A 12,556-nucleotide genomic window follows, 5' to 3' on the forward strand; every position below is an offset into this window, starting at 1 on the left:
TAATCTTTCACTAAAAAGGCCGTAATTTCCTCATACGATAGTGAAATGACCCGATTCTTTTTTGTAAATGTCTTAAATAATGATACGGACCTGTTCGTTCAATCGGAGCTCAATTTCATGCTCGTTTGCCCAGTCAAATATCATTTCTACTCGGTAAATAATTATTTCTTATTTGCGATAAAAGTCCAATCTCGGGTTAGCGAAAATGCACCAAAATTTGCAGATAAGTCCTATAATTCATGCTCAAAATTTCAGAACCTTCGGAATAATTTTTCGACCTTTAAAACTAATAATGAACCCTTTAGTTGCCACAATTTGCTGAAATAGTGTCAAAGCATCCAAGAAGCTTAAAAGCTCACCCAAAACTCATTTGGCACTTCCCGAACACAAACCAAATATGCTACTAGCTTGAAAATGACATTTCGGACTCAATGAAATCGTCGGAATTTGAATTCGAGGTCTCCTTGACCCGGTATCCGATAAGGCGTCAAGAAACTAACTTTAGGCTCAAAAACTCGAAACGCACTCGGGGCCTCTAAAAATTCCACCAAGACTCATTCTAGACTTAGAATCACCCCCTGAATCCAACGGTGCCCTCGGAATTCCATTTCGAGCACCGGAACCTCGTTTGTTGACCAAAGTCAACTCTTGATCAAAATTTCACAATTTTTGTAACTTAGGACCTCAAATCTTCGTTTTAACTCCAAATTCGACTCCGTAAATTCTCATAGACCCGTTTCGACATTCTAAAACTGCTGGAATCGACGGAAATTCGATTCGAGTCTCGAAACTCCAAATGACTCGAAATAGCACTTTTAACCAAACTTTAACTCTTAAAAACTCAACTTTCCAAAAACTCAACTTTTCATCAATTTTCCTTCAAACCAACTTCGAAAGTACATTAATTAGGACTCGGGGCAACTATCGGGAGGGGTAAAACGGTCATTTTATGAAAATTTCCAAAAATGACCTTTAGGGTCATTACATTATTCACCACTAAAAATCATGTTCGTCCTCGAACATAAAGTAGAAGAAGGCAAAAATACTCGACGCTCTCAACCCCGAGGTGAAATTTCCGAACTCAATAATTACTACTCCAAACGAACCCATTCTTAAACCTTATCCCAAAAATCCCTAAAAAGGATTCCCAAATCAATCTTGACAACTTAACCCTCAAAGGGTTATTTCAAACCACCGACTAACTCATAGACTGAATCTGAATCTAAGATCTCAAGACCACAACATATTTACCATGACAAACCCCTAATCATGTAACCACGAGAGAAATTTCGGAATCAATAACCACAGAAAAATCAAGGATGAACCTAAATCAATCACCAAGCTCTCACAACACACGAACCATCACCGACTCTAGAAAAAAATTCCATTCCCATTACCACATCTCCACAAGTCTGAGTCATACTAATCTGATGCATATCCATCGAGCACCCATTTTGGAATAATCACGCTTATCTAACCCACAGATAGAAATGATCAAGTATCCAACTGATGATCGACTCATCCAAGCATATAAACCTCTAAGGATGCCACCAAAACACTGAAGTAGGATCCGTAATTGTAGACAACTCCAGCAACGGAAGAACTAGGCCCATGGGCCACCTAAGCATCGAACCACACCTAGTTGAACCTTGCATACAGGGGCAAGATAAATACCAAAATAGCCAACAACTGTAGCCATATACGGTAGCCTCTCTATACCTTTCCAAAAGCAAGATGACACTTGTAGAACTTCCGAAAACCTTCCACCACCCTAATACCACATCGAACCCACTATCTCTGAATCGGCCCACCCACACAAGTATTCTATTCTGTTAAGAGAGCATGAATCGGTCCATCCGATTCACCACTAGGCATTCATCCACAAAGTAAAAACACGTCTGAACATAGACAGAGAATCATAATCCAAAACCATGTCTAAAATGAGGTAGGTGGTCACATAAGAATATACAAAACCGAAATTGAACAACCCAAGATATCCCTTCCACGATGTCCATAACACACCTTCCCATTCGTCTGACTTCACAATCAGCCAGTCCGGCCTCATAACAATCATAAACATACTCAATTTATCCATTTTCTCATACTCTTTACAATAATCCATTAAAGCCAACAATATTAATACTACCAGAACATCATAGTCACAGCCGCCAGTTACTTTACCCTCAGACACCCACTAGTATCCAGTCATTCTTAGAAGAGATATATGTTTGAAGTTGTGGAGAATTATTAATACCTTTGATGGTTTTATGGACTCTTATTATGCCAGAGATTTTGATAAAAAGGATCACTCACAGGCTATAAATTTTGTATTGGTGGTTGTGTTGGTTGCTGGAAGGTGCCATTACAACATCTTGTAACATTATCTATTATGTGGCTATATATATGGCTATGGCTGAGGCGATTAAAGAAGTTTTGAGGTTAAAGGGTTTGTTTGACCAGCTTAGTCCATGTCGGGTGTAATTACTATTTATTTTCATTGAGTTGGTATCAGTTAGAAATATGAAATACTTCAGGGTCTTCTGCTTTGTTTTTAAGAAATTGCTGTTGAAATTTCTTCTGTTCTCTTGATATATCAATTCTATTCATTTTTTAAATTAAAACTGCAATGTTTTATTTGCTTATTTTCAGTTGTTCTGAAGTCTTTTAGTGCCACATTATCATTGTCTAATTTATGATTCATGACTCTAAACTAATTAAAATCTGTAATACAAGATCATTTTGTCCATCACATACTGTGCCAACTTCTGGTCGCTCACTTAAACAGTTATTCTGATATTTACTGCAGGAGTTGGAGGCTATGCGTATTTGCTTGAACCACTTTGGTGGACAGGCATGATATCAAGTGAGTAAATCATGAATTGTCTCAATGCCTTAACCCACTTTTCGGATAATGAATGTATTGGTATTGTGTGGTTTGGATTTTGATGAAAATTTTGGATTTGGATTATGTAGTGATCGTTGGGGAGGTGGCCAATTTTGTGGCTTATATTTATGCTCCAGCAGTTCTGGTGACCCCTCTTGGTGTTTTGAGTATAATTATCAGGTATGATTTTTGAACTTTATGAACTGTTTGTACGCTCTAATAATGAAACATGAGTGGTGTTGACAAAACTTAGCTTGGTGAATTTTTGAATAGTGCTATTTTGGCGCACTTTCTGTTGAAAGAACGATTGCAAAGATTGGGTGTACTGGGATGCATTTCGTGCATCATGGGCTCAGTGGTTATTGTTATCCATGCACCTCAGGAGAATATGCCAGCTTCTTTAGAAGAAATCTGGATTTTGGCAACTCAACCAGGTTTGAATTTTGTGTCTTTAGCATAAATGTTTTTCTGTTTACCATAGGTCATCGCACTTATAGAAGTAATTACTTATTTCTTCATTACTGCCTCTGTCTGCAGCATTTTTGGCTTATGTAGCTGCAACTTTATCGGTGGTGCTAGCTTTGATTTTGCATTTTGAGCCTCGCTATGGGCAGACAAATATACTGGTTTATTTGGGAATCTGTTCCTTAATGGGTTCATTCACGGTAATTTGTTTTCTTTTAAGCTACCATTCTTAGCTGCAATGTGGACACAACTGTTTCTGTATGTGGTGCGGTTTGCATATATCAACAGTTTGCTACCTTGTCCAGAGATTGGTTGCTGTAGTTTTTTCATGGTTCTTTGCAGATTGTCAGCATAAAGGCTATTGGAATTGCAATAAAACTTACTTTGGAAGGAATAAGTCAAGTTGCTTATCCTCCGACATGGTTTTTTCTTTCTGTTGCAGTGATATGCGTCATCACACAGCTAAATTACCTTAATAAGGTAATACTTTATCTATAGAGTAGAATGGATAAAGGGGATTTGAGAAGCCGACCCCAACTAATTTGTGATTGATTTGTTCTGAATTGATGTATTCTTATCAACCTATCAAGCCTTTGCTTGCCCATATCCGAGAGTAGTTTAGATCATACATCTATGATCTATGTGCATATTTTCTATCATTCATTTAGATTTAGATATTAAAGTAATTATTCTTCTTTATGCACTCCTTCTATTGGTGCTAATTTTATCATAGTGTGTCTCGGTATTTGTCAGAAAGATAAAGTGTAAGGTTGATAATGAGAATTGATACCTACTATGCTAGAACGTTCTTCAGAACTGCAGACTTTGTTTATGTTTCTTTCAGGTTTTTGTAATTTGGAAATATAATTCAGCTTAAGATTTATTTTTGATGAACGTCATTAGATGCCCATGAATAGTTTAATGTCCACCTTGCACAGTCCTCTAGGAATGCCTTTTCTCATCCTATGTTGAGAAACAGGGTATCACAGTTCAGTTCCTTGAGTCACTTGTTGGTCTTTCTTAAAAGCTTAATGATTGAGCAGCATAACTTTGGATATCTCAAACAAGTAGTTCCGTTTTCTAATATAGCACAATATTCTGGTCTATTGTCGTGTTAAATTTTCCTAATTAGCTGATTGGGGGATGCATAATTGATTGAACAACCTTTTGACTGCTGCTGGACGACTAAAAAATTAGTTGGTTTGAAATGTGTACTATTAACATGAGATGTGTAATTTTGTTTTGGAGTTTATGACATGCATGATTGTTATGGGTCATTCAAGGTGGTACCCTTTGGGGAGTTTAAAAACATTTCTGATATCTATACATCCTTTGATAGGCACTGGATACATTCAACACTGCAATTGTTTCTCCAATATATTATGTAATGTTCACCACAATGACCATCATCGCAAGTGCAATAATGTTCAAGGTATTCTGTCAATTGAAGCTCTTCTTCGTTATGGTCCTCTATGAATATGGTACAGGGTATTATGAATAGTCATCTCACTTTGCAGGACTGGGCAGGACAAAGTGCCAGCGACATAATTTCTGCGATATGTGGATTTATAACTGTACTTTCAGGAACAGTCATGCTCCATGTCACTAGAGAGCAGGACCCAGTTCCTTTGCCAGGTATGGATTAGACTAAAGTTTACTGGAAGTTCTTATCCTCACATATTATATATGTTCATTCTAGATACAGTGCTACCTTGCCTATTATCTACAACAAGGATGTCATCACATCTTTCTGTTGCACTCCTTTAAAAAACAGATGTTGAACTAGGCGTGATTACTGCTACTTCTGCGTTCCTTTGTAGTTTGGTGCATCATCACCAAGGGAGAATATATTTTACAGTGTCATATTATTTGATTTATTGACATACTCGCTAGCTATTCCATTTGGGATGATCGCCAAGCCTCTTGAACACATTTTTGACAGACGCATACATGTGTACTTTGTTAAATTAGGTCTTAGGCCTAACTCACACCCCAAAAGCTAGCTCAAAGGGAGGAGGATTGCCCAAGCCTTATAAGGAGTCCACCCATCTCATTAACCACCGATGTGGGACTTTTGTCATTCTTTAACACCCCACCTCACGCCCAGTGCTTAGCATCTGGTACGTGGGCAATTTTGATTTTGGGGGCCCCAACATCGGGTGAGACGGGCCCTGCTCTGATACCATGTTATCACACCTCTCCCACTGTTGAAAACTAGGATCATCTAGATTGGGCCTTACTATTTTTCCATTGATAAAACCTGTTTTACTCTTAACAGATAAAGCTCTAAGAACAGCTCTCCTCCAAGATCTATAACCAGTGCCATCGAAAACTCCAGGCAATAGGGATGAACTTGCATTCTCAGAAGGATGCAAATAGAAGGGACTGGCAACAATATCCATTTTGTTAGAGATAAACTTCAGCAAGGCTTGATCACTCTCCACCACATTTCCACTGATTCACAACTGGCAGATATCCTCACAAAGGCTCTTACTGGAGTAAAACATGCTACATTATTGAACAAGTTGTCTGTAAATACATTTCCTTCCAACTTGAGAGGGGGTGTTGAGAATATAGGTCATTTATAACACATTTTAGTTAATGCAGTTAGTTAAAAGTTAGTTAGTCAGAATTAGTTAGAAAGTTTGTTAGTTTGTTACTAGTCTAAAATGTGTATATAATGATCAATTGTACAGTTTCAGTTCTTTTAATTCACATTCAATGGAATATAATTTTCATGCAACTCTTCTAGATTCTTCTTCTTCTTTCTTGTGAGCTCAAGCTCCATCAATGGAGGAACTCAATTGATTAGCAGCAATCTGTGCTGATTTTCTCTTGTTTCTAGGACGAGGTACGACCCTTGGGTGGTCATGATTATATTGGGAACTAATGACTTCATGATGAGTCAAAGGAAATGGGCAACAATAAGCCATGGATGAAGAAAGTTTTAACAAGCATACTTGTGTAAAGACAATTAAGGAGTTTAGCGAGAAGGTACGATTAAAAAAGAATCGGGTTGGTTTTGTCAAGATGTGGGTTGGCAAGGTAAGAGATGATTGGTTGTATACAAACATCATAAAAACCAAAATATTTTTTTGTTTTTTTGAAAATATAGTAGAAACAACTAAAACAACTAACAATTTATTTATTTTTAGAAGAACGTAAAACAAAAACACAAAAACCTTTTTTTTTTTGGAAAACTAAGTAGAAACAACTAGCAAATTTTTTTATTTTTTTATTTTGAAAAGAACGTAAAACAAAAACACAAAAACAAATTATTATTTTTTGAAAACCAAGTAGAATCGAACAAAAAAAAAATCACGTTTCATCAAACACTTACCAACGGCCCCTGCACCCAATGATGGCCAAGAAATCTCTTTCGGCTTGAAGATCATCGCCAAAACTAACGGTTCTTTTGATGCTTTCAATGGCGATCCTCGCTGCCTTTCTATCTTTATCTCTTTTTCTCTTCGAGTTGGCTTTATCTTCTTGCAATTGCTTATCCCACAGTGCAGCCTTCTTCTTCATCTCTTCTTCATCATACGCGTCGCCAAGAACTTGTTGTTGGGACTTCACGATTATATGTGCATAGCGCTTCTTCAACATTGCAGCCCGAAGAAGTTGTTGTTGGGACTTTTCCAACGTCTTATCCTTCTCTGTGTTCATAATGTAATGTAACAATGAACAAACTAATTAATAAAAGCTGAATTTTGATAGAAAGAAAGTTGATCGAAGAGAAGATATATGTACGTAGAAAAATTACGCTTTCCTATTATTTTTTTTGGAAATGGTTTATGAAAAAGTTTCCTAAACTAATAAACCAAAATACCAAATATGGTAACTTTTAGAAACGTGTAATTTTATTTTATTTTCAAACCTGAAAAGTTTTTATTATTTTCAAGCATGATAAAATTAATGTAAATTTTAATTCAAGTAAATTCAAGGTAGTCCATTTATGATTGTTATTATTTAAATATGTGTGAGTTAAATATGTAGTTAATTAGTTTCACCATCTCTTTTATTCTTTATTAATTTTGCTTATAGACTTTTAATCTTGATTTTCATTAACGTAATAGTTTCTAAACACTAATTTTGGATATATTTAAAATACTGATAAGAGGCTTACCATCTGAGCAACCCTCGTAGGTTTGTGGAGTAACTACCGCTCCAAGACTACAAACCTACAACTTATCATGAATTTCTTTAATTCCGATTTGATTTCCCAAACAACTTTAACAATTTCTTATGATCTCACCAATTACAAACAATGTAAATGGCGGCAAAAATAATACTCTATATGATTACAAGTATCATATACTATTATATACGTACAAATATCAATCTTTAATCTACCATCGACTTGGAGCACTAATAATGGCCAACAAATCTCTTTCCGCTTCAAGATCATCCTCACAACGCAGCCTTCTTCTTCGTCTCCTCTTCATCAAATACTTCACCAAGAACTTGTTGGGATTTCATGATCATGTTTGCATATCGCTTCTTCAACATCGCAGCCCGAAGAATCTTGTTATCTTTTTCCAACGTGATCTTATCATTCTTCGTCCTAGAATCATATGAAAGAATCGTCATAACTATAACAATGAACAACCTAAATAACCCTAAGCTAAAATTTTGATAGAAAGAAGTAAATCGATATATGAGTGTAGTAAAGAGAAGATATATATACATGCAAAATTACGCTTTCCTATTTTTTATTGTAAATGGTTTATGAAAAAAAATTGCCTAAAATATTAAACAAAATATAGTAACTTTTAGAAACGCGTATTTATTTTGTTTTTTAAGACCTGATTTTTTTTTTAATTATTTCACCTTTGATCAAATTAATGTAAATTTTAATTTAAGTATATTCAAGGTATAGCTAAAGTATTCTAGTCCGTTAATGATTGTTATTTAAATATTGTTTGAGTTAAATATATAGTTAATTAGTTTCACTATCTGTTTTCATTCTCTATTAATTTTGAATATAGACCTTTTAATCTTGATTCATTATCGTAATAGTTTTTAAACACTAGTTTCGAATTTGTTTAAAGTATTTAAGAATTTGTTATAAAGTCTATGCGTCTTTTATTTTATTATGTACATTAATTAAATATAGATTTAAAAAGCGTTAAATTCTTTTTATGATGCCCATTCTTTCATTATTTACGCTGTTTACCTACACGTACGTTTGATTACTAAGTTTCCTTTTCTTTTTTTTACATCACACACGCAAAAAATTGTTCTATAGGTAAGTTCAAAACATTTACGGGGAAAAAAAGTCTTATTTTTGGTATTAAAAGCTGCATAATTAATACAATATCTAGTTTATGAAAGAAAAAACTTTTTACATGGTTAATTAATACACCTTTCTATGGGCCAGCACAAAGATTAAGAAAATATTTTTCGGGCAATACATAAGTAGCTACCATTCTGATGAAATATTGACAATTAGCTAAAAATCAAAAGACATATTGTAGCCAAAATGAATATTATACACACTATATGTACATTTATTATACACACTATATATACATTTATTATACACATTATATACTCTCTAAAGCAGGTAAGGATTATTCGGAAAAAAATGGAGATCATCAAAAAAGTTTATTTCGCCTAATTTTGTATCAAATGAGAATATCAAATTAATTTTTTTGAAAAAATCTTTTAAAAATTATAACTATTTTTTTAGAATGGAAAATTACGCGGATAAGCAAACATATACAAGTTAATTAGTTAACATAGGCATAACTATAATTTGAATTAATTACGGCTCACAACTTACTTTTAACTATAATTTCGTCACTTATACATATACAAATACAAATTAGACATTTGTATACATACAATTATATAACAGATATACAACAACAATTATCCTCTTTCCACTCTTTGCCCTCTCTCGCTCTTTTCTCTCTCCCGATCTCGCTCACCAGATATACAAATACATATGTATAGCAATTACATATATACAATTATCTTACATATATACATATACAGTTCGTCTCTCTCCTCTCTCTTCCAATCTCGCTCACCTCTCTCCTCCTCTCTCCCAATCTTGTTCGACAGATTTACAAATACATATGTATATCAGTTACATATATACAATAATTTGACAGATATACATATACAATTCGACAAATATACATATACAATTTGCCTCTCTCCACTCTTTTCCCTCTCTCGCTCGCCTCTCTCCTCCATCTAACATGTAGTTACGAATCGTTATTAACAAACTATAGCTATGGAGTATAATTAAGTTATTTTTAAATGGTTATATGCGAAAATTCCTATTTATAGAATGACCAAATTGAATAGAGTGTGACATAAATTTGTATGCGACAGTAAAAGCATTATTTTACATAATGTTGCATGACAATTTCTATATTGTCACTCACTACATAACATAAATAACATCCCAATTCAATCCCCAAACAAGAGTTGTTGGAATTTCTTATTCAAAATTCAAATAAGTCGAGTACAAAATGATCACAAATACAATACACACTTCAACTCACTTTTTCCTTAAAATGAAGACATCCATGATCAACAGATCATATGGAATTGGCTAACCCCTTCTAAGAACCTTTTTTTTTCTTTTTCATTTTGTTCTTTTATTCTTTTTTTAAATCATCAAAGATGACTTTTATACAACCATTAGACTAAACAGAGCCATGTAGTTGTTTCTCATTCTTTGTCAACTACAGAAAGCAGAGGAACATTGACATTGTCACCACAATTAACAAATTGGTAGTTCACAATAAGGTGTCCTTGTTGATTTCCTACTCCATCTGTATCGATTTGTTGAAAAACGTTAATGTCCAAATCTAGTCCGCCGTTGCTGCATTGATCCACGATTCTCACCGTCGTTTGAGCTCCTGTACGTGTATTTGTCACCTGTATACATAATTTGCGATGGTATTAGTTGAGTAATATTATTTAGAAACTATGTATTAATAAGATGATAGTATTAACTTTGACATTCAAAAGTCAATGATCATTACTTCAGACTCTTTTAATGAGTTACGCTATCACAAAATAAGCCTAAAAACTCTTATTAATATTAAACATCTCAATACTAGAACTACTTTCGTATTGCTAAACAAGGAAACTTTCTGTTCCCTTTGTTTGAATAAACACTGCTTGTTTCCTTCTAATTTATATTCAATCCAAAGTATACCAAATTAGTATTGATGGAAATGAAACTCTCAAAATAATTTTGAATAAATTATATAACAATCGCTTTCTTTGTGACTGGTTTTTGTTGTAAAAGTCAAGTTAGATCTAATTACACAGAAAGTCTAGGAACATATACTTCAATTACCAAAAACAAAAAAACTCATCAAATTAATTACTCTATCAATTTGACCAAAACCAGTGAATGTTGACCAGTACTCATTCAAACTCATAGTTGTAAAGCAATCTTACTTGGGAAAAATACATTTGTTATCCTGATTATGATTAGGACCTTGCTACGAATAATTAAATCTCAATATATACTTTATTCGTTGTTTCTGATAACTCTTTAATTTTAACTTTTCTCAACTAAAAATAAAAACGGAAGGATGTAGCTAGTATATCTTACCCTTAAGCACTTTCCGCACGAGTCACGACCACGAGGTCCGACTGGACCACAAAAAGCAGTCCAACCATACTTACTCCGCCAGGCGTAAGGCTTATTAGCATCCCAAGTAGAACAGTAAGCGCTAACAGCATTCAAATCCCACCCAACATTCTGTGGGTTATATATATGATATGTTGCACGAACGTTTTGCGCGCTGCCCCCTTGGCCTGGATCTGGTCCACTTCCAGTACACTGGCTCTGGCAACCTTGGCTAGGTGAACAATATTCGGGTGTCGATCCACACCACCCGAATTGGCTGCAACATAAGTTGTTGCCACATAACGCTCCTCCCCTTTGCCTTCCGCACTGCTGTGCGTTGGCAACTGAGGTTAGGCTGATGCAAAGAACCAGAGCTAGTAAAATAGGACCACAACTTAGCTTAACCATTTTTTTTTATCCAAAAGTGTATTGATCTACGTTTGATCTATAATAGATTCGGGGGTTTTATAGGTCTTTATTTATGTATTTATTTTGGTTGTGTCCCTGAAATTTGGGTGCTTGCAGCTGCTATACTTTTAATTAATACTATATTCGTCCATTTTTAATTGTTATAGTTTTTTTTTAAAAGTTAAAACTATAAAAACTTTGACTATCATTTTACGATGTATATTTTCATCATATTGATATGCAAAAAATTGCATTTTATAATATTTTTCGTATGATTTTTGAATATTTAAATTTTTTATTTAAAATATCAAATTAATGTAATCTAATTTAACTTTGAAAATTAATCAAATTGACTTCTGAAAAACGTACCATTACAAATAAAAATGGACAGAGGGAGTAGGTGTTATTTTTTAGAATGTCAAAACTTTATGCCGTAGGATAAGATCAATAATTATATGTCATATGCTTTCTCCATTTCAATTTGTCTGATTTTGATAAGACATAAATAAGGTATTTAAATAAATAAAAAATATTTTTAAATTTTATAATTTCAAAAAATATTTGATAAGGAGCAATTTTCCTAAATAAAGCTTTATACAATGGAAATTCAAATACAATTGAATTCTAATATGAATGTCGAACACGAATCGAAAAAAAAACCATAAAAACTAATGGCGGCTTTTAGAAGTGCACGACTTGAGGCGGCTATTAACAAAAAAAAAAAAATTGTTGGACAGCGTCGTTTCTGATAAGTATCTAGAAAAAGTCCTCCTCGTTGAATTAAAAAAAGGGACCTTTAAGAAAGCCAAACTTTAAATACACTTCGGTGTCCCTATGGTCACGTGATATTTTTTTTCTTTTATTTTTTTGTGATCTCTATTTTAAAAAAATACATCAAACCTTCATTTTTTACTTGATATGCGTATGTTTGATCCATCTACTTATGAAATTTTTGTATAAATTTAATGAATAATTACATACTAAATCATTTAAGTGCCAATATAGTATGTCAATAATTATTTTATATTTGATTATGATATAGTTTTTCAAATAAATAAATCAAAATTATATATCTATATAATGAGAAAAGGCAAATATTTTAAATAAAAACTAAAATTAAAATTAAAATACAGTAGGAATAATTAAGAGACAAAGTACCTTTCTTAAGTTTATTTCTACTTCTGACCCACAAATGC

General features: G+C 33.7%; 2 protein-coding genes across 2 annotated transcripts; one reads left to right on the plus strand and one right to left on the minus strand.

Annotated features, from left to right (window-relative positions):
• The first annotated feature begins 2,783 nt into the window (after nucleotides 1–2,783).
• Nucleotides 2,784–5,321, plus strand: LOC102589880 (probable magnesium transporter NIPA6). The gene is made up of 7 exons (XM_015308916.1): nucleotides 2,784–2,863; nucleotides 2,974–3,064; nucleotides 3,158–3,318; nucleotides 3,422–3,549; nucleotides 3,692–3,829; nucleotides 4,689–4,781; nucleotides 4,867–5,321. Exons 1-7 carry the CDS (start codon nucleotides 2,854–2,856, stop codon nucleotides 4,993–4,995), a joined length of 750 nt encoding a protein of 249 aa, XP_015164402.1. The 5' UTR covers nucleotides 2,784–2,853; the 3' UTR covers nucleotides 4,996–5,321.
• Nucleotides 5,322–10,036: 4,715 nt separating this feature from the next.
• WIN2 (wound-induced protein WIN2-like) lies at nucleotides 10,037–11,360 on the minus strand. Its single transcript, NM_001288699.1, has 2 exons — nucleotides 10,935–11,360; nucleotides 10,037–10,246 (listed from the first exon to the last, which is right to left on the minus strand). Exons 1-2 carry the CDS (start codon nucleotides 11,358–11,360, stop codon nucleotides 10,037–10,039), a joined length of 636 nt encoding a protein of 211 aa, NP_001275628.1.
• Nucleotides 11,361–12,556: the final 1,196 nt, after the last annotated feature.

This window comes from Solanum tuberosum, unplaced genomic scaffold (assembly GCF_000226075.1).
Source record: "Solanum tuberosum cultivar DM 1-3 516 R44 unplaced genomic scaffold, SolTub_3.0 scf00092, whole genome shotgun sequence".
Taxonomy (NCBI): Eukaryota; Viridiplantae; Streptophyta; class Magnoliopsida; order Solanales; family Solanaceae; genus Solanum; species Solanum tuberosum.

Bases quoted from the DNA above. Each gene is read 5' to 3' on its own strand.
- LOC102589880 (XM_015308916.1), top strand. The intron at 3,319-3,421 runs GTTTGAATTTTG...CTCTGTCTGCAG, and splicing joins GATTTTGGCAACTCAACCAG to CATTTTTGGCTTATGTAGCT. The intron at 4,782-4,866 runs GTATTCTGTCAA...CTCACTTTGCAG, and splicing joins CAAGTGCAATAATGTTCAAG to GACTGGGCAGGACAAAGTGC.
- WIN2 (NM_001288699.1), bottom strand. From the start codon at position 11,360: ATGGTTAAGCTAAGTTGTGGTCCTATTTTACTAGCTCTGGTTCTTTGC. The intron at 10,247-10,934 runs GTAAGATATACT...TTATGTATACAG, and splicing joins CGTGCGGAAAGTGCTTAAGG to GTGACAAATACACGTACAGG.